The sequence below is a fragment of the Pseudomyrmex gracilis genome, unplaced genomic scaffold (assembly GCF_002006095.1).
Source record: "Pseudomyrmex gracilis isolate BER0280 unplaced genomic scaffold, ASM200609v1 scaffold_162, whole genome shotgun sequence".
Taxonomy (NCBI): domain Eukaryota; kingdom Metazoa; phylum Arthropoda; class Insecta; order Hymenoptera; family Formicidae; genus Pseudomyrmex; species Pseudomyrmex gracilis.
Genome location: NW_018020746.1, coordinates 355,697 through 363,927, shown reverse-complemented (window position 1 = coordinate 363,927; position 8,231 = coordinate 355,697). Strand labels below are relative to the sequence as shown.

Below are 8,231 nucleotides of genomic sequence, written 5' to 3'. Positions count from 1 at the left end.
CATCGCCCTCAGGTTTCTCTCTGGTTTCATTAGTTTCATTAGTTCCAATTCCTGTATTTCCTGCATTAGTTCGTTCCATCTTGCTTAACTGAACACAGCCCTGGTGCTACAAAGGTTTTAGTTAAGGGTCCACTGAGCCATAAGAGCACCAGTAACTAGTAACCAAAGGTTTTAGTTGAAAAAAGATAAACTTACGTTGAAATATATGTAATTTCCAAGCATTTCTGTCAATTTTTGTCAGATTTTTATTCAGTATGGATGCACAAACAGTCAATACTCGAAGAAAAATATTAAATCAAGTAGTTTGCAGTATTTTAGTGGAGTGTGGATTTGACACGTGTGAAAAACAAGCGGTAGAAACTCTCACTGAAATGTTACAATCATGTAAGTTTGTACATAATTTAATTATCTTTATGTTATAATTATGTAAAGCTGAACTTATAATTAATTTGCAACAAATACACATTTATACATTCATTATTTTCTTTTCTTTATATTTACATATACTATCATGTATGAATTATAGTTCTTGTAGAAACTGGGGCTTCAGCAAGAAATTACTGTGAACTTTCTGGGAGAACTGAGCCTCTCATGGCAGATGTGATACTAGCATTGATCAATATGGGTATGAAACTAGATAACATTGAAAATTATGCCAAAAGACAAAATAGGACAATTTTACCAGCTCTTCAACAACAAACACAATCAAAGCAATTGAATATCTTGCAAGCTGGTGTTAAGCAAGGTCATCCATCTCATATACCGAGTTATTTACCTCCTTTTCCTGACCCACATGCGTATATTAGAACTCCTGTGAGTATTTATATATTACTTTTATTGTTTTATGATATTAATATTTTAATATTAATTATGATTTAGAATATTGGGTAAAATATGGCAAGTTAATTGTAAAAAACATTGTAGACACATAAACAGCCAGTAACAGAGTATGAAGCTATAAGAGAAAAGGCAGCGACACAAAAACGTGATATAGAAAGAGCTTTAACAAGGTTTATTGCTAAAACAGGAGAAACACATAGTTTATTTCTCACAGAAGACAACAGCATGTTTCCCTGTAAGTTGTCACTTTTGCTCAAGATCATTTAATTGGTATTGTATAACAAAAATATTGTATGTTTCTTCTCTGCTTTCAGTAATAGCTTGCAAACCAAAATTTCCAAGTTATATCTCTGCTCTTTTACCACAAGATCAAATATTTGAGCCAGACCCTGATTTTCAATTTGAATCAAACACAGTAAAAAAGAAAAAAGACCAACAAAGTGAGGAGACAGAAGAAAGTAAGTCTGTTAGAAGCATACTTTTTTATCATAAACAGATTTTGTGTGCAACTAAACTAAATATAAATATAAATGTAAATTTTTGCTTGCAGACAATCAAACACAAAATGAAAATATAGAGCAAAATGGTGAACCTACTACTCAGCAAGATATTATAGATAATCCGTATTTAAGACCTGGAAAAATTCCTAAAAACAAAATATCAGGTACAACAGTAGCTGGACAGCTTTCTGTCAAAAGAGAACTCGAATCTTGAGAAATATTGTGTAATATATTGTATAAATAAATTTGTATTTATATATACATTTATATATATTTATATATACTTGCTGTGCGCGGCATCTGCAAATGATGAGCAGTTCTTATAGCAAACGTTGTCCGAAGCGAAAGGATTAAATTATATTTTATATTCCAAACGTGAAATATAAAAAGTTAAAATAATAAAATCTGCTGTTTTATTAAGTGTAAATATTTTTATTGTAAAAATGTGATATTATACATAAAAGTATTCCGAAATACATTATCTGTCTGAAAATTAAAATAGGTGTCAATATTTTATTATTATTAAGTTTTTACATTGATTGCACTGCATGTTATGTTAGAAAATCACTATATGGGGTTAGAACATTCTTTGCACTCATTAGCAACATTTGAAAAAAACCCGAAAATTTGAGAAATTTCAATTGTCACATCGTAATATATTTTGGCTTGTAATTTTAATATAATTTCTACATGGCAACCATCTAAATTTAAAATCTGTTATTCTTGAAATAACAACTATTTAGCTGGAAAATCTGGTTCTTGTTTTAAAACCATCTCGGAAATTTTTTTCGTAAGGAATCGAGTCAAATGAGATGCAATTTAGATTTTAAACTTAGATGATTCCATTATACAAATAATTATTTAAGGATTCTCAATATCTGAACGTCAAGTCTAATTTAACAGTAACGACGTTGGTCGCCACAAGAACTAAGAGACATAGAAAACACGAGATCTTTCATATTGCTTACGTTTTTGCTCTTAGAATATGATAGATATATATGTTGTTTAAAAAAAAGGAAATAACAAATAAATAAAATAAAGTGAAAAAAGTATAAACAATACAAACAGATTCACATCTGCACGTCACAAGACGGCCAAAAATGGCTTGAAAATATGAAACAGTATCGTGCATTTTATATAAAAATAATAGTGTTTAACGACAAATCAAGAATCAAAAGGTTCTCAACAAAGCACATCTATATAAAATATACTAGACACTTTGCTTGGAATGTGATTTAGTGTAAGAAACTCAAAATCAAGGTATGATTCGGCAGTTGTCAAAAATGTTTATTGTGTAGTCTTGATTTTGTTGAGCCGCAAGAAAAGCTTTTGACATATTTTACGAATGTGCTTTAGATTCTATGTGCGTTATACAGAAATAATCTTTTATTTTTACACAAAGTGCACGAAACTCGCGTATTTTTCTTCTGACGTTATCAATTTAACGTGGCCGCAAAAGTATCGCGAAGAATCTTAATATAGTTGGCATCTTCATCAAATAGTTTTTTATGCTCATTTTGTAAAAATATAACATCTTTTATAATAATATTCTATACAACAAAGATAAAAATTTTATTTATGTTTTACTAAATAGATGTGTAAATATGGCTTTTACAGGTTTTAATATATATTTTATCAAAACCTATGTGTATATATTATACATATATGTATGTGTGTATGTGTATATGTATATAATGCGAGTATATATATGTATATATAATTTATATACAGAATGTCCGACAATTAGTGTATAATCTCTTGTAGGCAGGTAGAAAGAGTAAAACTGAGTCGAAAAGTCCTATACCATTTTGCTAGATTCGCAATAGTTAATGAGTTCTTAATAAATAAAGATCCGCGAATGAGCGTGCAGCCACGTGCAAAATGACAACTCGGAGTTGTCATTTTGCACGTGGCTGCACGCTCATTCGCGGATCTTTATTTATTAAAAACTCGTTAACTCTCTCTATTGCGAATCTAGCAAAAAAAAATAGTATAGGACTTTTCGACTCAGTTTTTTCGACTCTTTCTACTTGTCTACAAGAGATGTTACACCAGTTCTGGGATACCCTGTATATATACAGTAAGGAGCATAACTAAACCAAAATGGTAAGAAATTTTTAGTAAATCATTATTTAAAAAATTTTCTGTTTTGGAGTGGTCTGCACAGAGCCCTGACCTTAACCCCATAGAAAATCTATGAGGTTTATTAAAAAAGCGAATGCGGGATTTGTATAATTCTCAACATCGATCACAGAAATATATACTAGGATTAAAGAATAGTAGGAACAACTATTTCCAGAGATTATTGCAGAAATTTAATAGAGAGTATGCCGAATCGAATTAGTGCAGTTTTGCAAGCGAAAGGATTGTGAACAAAGTATTAAGAATAAATAACATAATAAATACTGCCGAATTTTGAACGTGGTGCAAAACCAAGTCAATCTATTTTTGTTGCTATTAATAAATAAAAAGACATTAATTGTTAAAACAACTTATGTTATTTCTAACTGTGACAAAAATGTATGTATGTTTATTTTTTTATATCTGTTAGTGTTCTTAACATTAAATAATGATTTATATAAAACTTGTGGTTATTGGTTCAGTTATGCTCTTTATTATACATATATATATATGTTTAATGGTATTTTTTAATTCAGCTAAGCAAAAAGATTAATAAAAATAATATTCTACTAATTGATATTGAACACGATACATTTAACTGAAATATAACAAACTGCCGTAGTAGGAAGATTACTTTGTCTCGCTCACTACGTCTTCTTTGCAAACAGCCCAATTTTTGTAAAGGAAAGATTTAATTTCTTAGGAAGATAAAACATATCTCTAGCGAGAGTATTTAGCGACGGTCCCGAAGTGGAGATATATGTATACTTTCTTGCGTGGTCTATTGTATACTGTATATGTAATAAATATTTTTTTACCTAGGAACATATTTCTGTATATAATAAATATTACAATTGTTGTTCTGTATATAATAAATATTACATTGTGTTAAAATATTCTCTCCTATTACGTATATTTTCAATTATTCTATAATTCTAATATATATATATATACATACACACATACTAACCAAAATCTTGCACATTCTTCTTGGGACTTTTCTCACATTGGTATAAATTTTAATATTGATACCATGGTTGACGACGCACCCAACGTAGTTTCATACCAGAAGCAGTGCGTATCTTTATACTAGCACATTCTGCTGCACGTACTGTTTCTTTCACACTTTGCATGAGATTTTGAGCGTTTCCGACTAACATATCTGTGGCTTCCTGATCTTCTTCTGTACCTGTACACGTACATTAAAAAATAAATATTACTTATAGATACTATTTAGAAAAATATTATTTAAGGTAAGAAAAATACTCCAATAAATTCCAATGTTATATTCATTAATTTCTAAAGTTAAGTAATACTATTTCTCAGTTACTAGAAAGTGAAATTATATTTGTAATATATATATCTTGTAAGTATCTATTGTATATATCTTGTGTATCATTAATATTTAAATAATATTTATTTATGTATAAGTAATATTTAAATCCAAGAATCAAAATAAAATATATATTAATGCAAAAAATTAACATATATTAATATATATATACATATATCATTACAAATATAATTTTATCTGAAACTACGTTATATACCATATGTATGTATATCCTATAATGAAAGACTTATTTGTAAATTATAATTGTATCTGATAAATTTCTTACTGCTAAGGTACAAAATAGTATGTTTATAATAAGACTTAATAAAAATATGATTTTTACATGCAGTGTTTAGTTATATGTCACTATCAAGTACATTCAAGTCAAAATATTAAGTGCTTAATATTGTGAATATAAATTAATTACGTGAAAAATGCATGCGTGGTTGAAAATACAAATATATGTAAGAGCACAATATAGACAATAAAACTTATCTTTGCTTAAAAAACACTTTCAAGAGATATGATGTGATAAAATTCAATTTACCACTATTTGTAATAATTACAATTAAGTTAAAATATCATTGATTACATCATAGTAATCAAATAAATTAATAATTATAAATTAATAGAGAATTTTTAGGCTCTTGAAGTTTTCTAAACTATAAGTATATTGTATATACGATCATGAGAGCCGTTCACTGAATATATTCCTGGCCGAGAAGTTTATTTTGCAATATTTTAAAATTAGTTAGGAAGGTATACGGAGTCTCTTATATATGAGAAGAAAATATAGTATCTTATCTTATATGAATTTAAGAATTGAAATCTCAATTCAAAAACTCACGTGTAAGATTTACACGTGAACACGTATATATACACATACACACATATTTCCGCACAACATTCAGCAAACGGCTCTCATGACCTTATATACAATATACTAATAATTATAATGTTATATATGTTTATAAATATATACAATTAATATATACACAATTAAGATATATATATACAATAATATATTTGTTTCGGATATAACATAGAAAGAAAATATTATTGCGTATCAAATAGATTAGCTACCAAAAGTCAATACTACGTTTTATAACTCACTTACTGCAGCCAATCAATTCATCTATGCCACGATGAGCAGATGCATATCAAAATAGTATTTATTTAAAATAAAACATCGAAATTATATGTTAGTCTATATTGCTCATAAAAAATGCTAAAATTGTATTAAACTAAACATTGTGCATCTGTGTTTTTGTTTATCACGTTTGCTTTATATGTATTTGAATGAGTATATGTATATGTATGAAAATGTTTATAAATGTGTACACACAACATTGGGCAACAATGACTCACTTTCTTATTCTTTTTCTGAGAGAAAATAGGGATTGCATGCATTTAAATGCAATATATACGTTGAAAAAAGATCAACTGATATCAAATCTTAAAAAAATAAATAAATAAATATTATTGAAAGAGAGAGAAAGATAAAAAAAAAAGATAACATCAAGAAAGTTTGCGACATCTTTACCATAAAGCATCAGCTCTTCCCAGGTCGGAAGTGTCTCTATATACAAAGAATTTTATTGTTTTTTATTAATTATGTCAGTATATTCTGTCATTATGATAATTTCTGTAAAACACTGTTTTATTGGAAGATTGTACCATCTCGAAGAGTCAAATATAAAAACTGTTTCTTAATAGGTAAATAATTTGGCAGTTACAATTAATATTAAATGAGTAATATGTAATGAGTATTAATATTAAATGTAATGAGTATATAAACACAAGTTCATTAAAAAAAACACAAACTGTACCTTGTGCGCCGAGCATAGTGGCCTTTACTGTAGACAATATTTTTAGCTGTGTTCCAATAGTAGGTATGCGCTCGCAAACTTGGAGAAGATTCTAAAAGAGCAAATATTATAAATACAAGATTATAAAATATTAATAAATAATTTAGATATAGTTTTTAGGTAGTACTAGGATAAGTACTTTTTAAAAGTAGATAGATATAATTTTACACATACTTTTTCAATGTACATAGATAATAATATATATTAACGTCTATAACTTAAACATACCGTTCGAATACGTTTATCAGTACATTCTTTTGCGAGTTCTTTTGCTAAACGCGTCACTTCTTGAGATGCTTCTGCAATAGCCTTAGCGCAAGCAATAAGATCTCGTTTATTGCCACCTTCACCTCTAACTAATCCTGACAGTCTGCCCATTAATATGGCCATCTTCTTTGCTGCGGCAATAATTTCATTGTCCTTGCTTGACCATTGTCGCACTTCTTGATGCAAACCATGAGCAGCCATCTGTAAAAAGATGTATTATAATAAAAATCTTGTTCGATTATTTAGTTACTTATATTTCTACATAAAATTTAGTTATTTATATTTCTACATGATGCGTAATATCATAGAAATATGTCATCATTTTTCCTTACCATTATTGGTTGATTCGGTTGAGGAGCATGCATGAACATTTCTTCCTCATCATCTGTCTCGGGAGGTGGAGGTCTCGGCGGTGGAATGTCACCTCCCGGCAAAGGCGGACGAGGTGGTGCTACTTCTACACATAATAATTATATGTAACGTCAATAAAATATGTTGTATTTTTTATTCATAATATTTTCTTTTCTGACACATGCATCAACTCCAACATGTAAGTAAAAATATCTAAAAGCAAATTTTTTATGAGTAGATATTCTTATTAATGCTGCTTCATGATCAACTGTTACCATGCAGTAGATCATCCTGTAAACGAACATCGCAGATATATAAAGGACAAACAGATAAATAACCTGTTGTAAAAGTCCAGTTTCACAATGTTTTTAACAAGTAATTATTGTCATTGTGTGCAACAAAGTTATTTAACACTAGAACTAACGGCCAGTCAAAATAATTTTAATGGTTTCAAATGGTTTTAAATTTTTATTTAAAAATTACTCAAATTTATGATATTTCATTTCAGAAATTTTTAATTATTTGTTTGCAATATATAAAGAATTAAATTTATCAATTTGTCAAAAACTTTTTAAACTACAAAGCCATTAATTTGAGTAATTTTTAAATGAAAAGTTACAACCAGTCATTTTGACTGCTTCGGTAGTTCTAGTATTAAACAATTTACACAAATGCTTTACTAAGTAATACGTTTGAAGCATATTACAACAAACAGTAAAAAATCAATCATAAGAATACAAAACACATGTTCACAAATATATATAATTACCATCATCTCTATAATAGTTGTAATAATCTAGCAAATCCATGTAGCATTAAAGAAGAAAAAGCATTAGATTAAAATATGCACAATTTGTATCATATAAAATATGTTCCTCAATGTAATCAAATATTCTGCTAGCATCATGCTGATTAAATTTATAAATTGATATACATGTGTGTATATATATA

At 28.2% G+C, this 8,231-nt stretch overlaps 2 protein-coding genes across 13 annotated transcripts in view; one reads left to right on the top strand and one right to left on the bottom strand.

The window, feature by feature from the left end:
- Nucleotides 1–30: 30 nt before the first annotated feature.
- LOC109857521 (transcription initiation factor TFIID subunit 8) lies at nt 31–3,033 on the top strand. Its single transcript, XM_020433889.1, has 5 exons — nt 31–384; nt 527–813; nt 925–1,075; nt 1,155–1,298; nt 1,391–3,033. The coding sequence occupies exons 1-5, from the start codon at nt 255–257 to the stop codon at nt 1,552–1,554; spliced, it is 876 nt and encodes a 291-aa protein (XP_020289478.1). The 5' UTR covers nt 31–254; the 3' UTR covers nt 1,555–3,033.
- A 246-nt stretch (nt 3,034–3,279) lies between these two features.
- The window catches only part of LOC109857525 (vinculin), an 11,518-nt gene continuing 6,566 nt past the window's right edge, over nt 3,280–8,231 (bottom strand). For 4 of the 12 annotated variants that reach the window (XM_020433897.1, XM_020433899.1, XM_020433906.1 and 1 more), the window contains 7 exons: nt 8,050–8,076; nt 7,262–7,386; nt 6,891–7,130; nt 6,624–6,714; nt 6,338–6,373; nt 4,432–4,650; nt 3,280–4,279 (listed from right to left, as the gene is read on the bottom strand). In XM_020433897.1, the coding sequence (XP_020289486.1) occupies nt 4,481–4,650; nt 6,338–6,373; nt 6,624–6,714; nt 6,891–7,130; nt 7,262–7,386; nt 8,050–8,076 (689 nt within the window). In that variant the 3' untranslated portion in view covers nt 3,280–4,279; nt 4,432–4,480. Of the gene's footprint in view, nt 4,280–4,429; nt 4,651–6,337; nt 6,374–6,623; nt 6,715–6,890; nt 7,131–7,261; nt 7,387–8,049; nt 8,077–8,231 lie in introns of those variants that run through there. The other 8 variants (XM_020433901.1, XM_020433902.1, XM_020433907.1 and 5 more) reach the window with 4 other exon arrangements.

What these genes read in the sequence shown, in the direction of transcription:
- LOC109857521 (XM_020433889.1), top strand. Translation starts at nt 255, where the DNA reads ATGGATGCACAAACAGTCAATACTCGAAGAAAAATATTAAATCAAGTA. An exon ending in CACTGAAATGTTACAATCAT is followed by an intron (nt 385 to 526) that starts GTAAGTTTGTAC and finishes TATGAATTATAG; the next exon opens with TTCTTGTAGAAACTGGGGCT. An exon ending in AAGTGAGGAGACAGAAGAAA is followed by an intron (nt 1,299 to 1,390) that starts GTAAGTCTGTTA and finishes TTTTGCTTGCAG; the next exon opens with ACAATCAAACACAAAATGAA.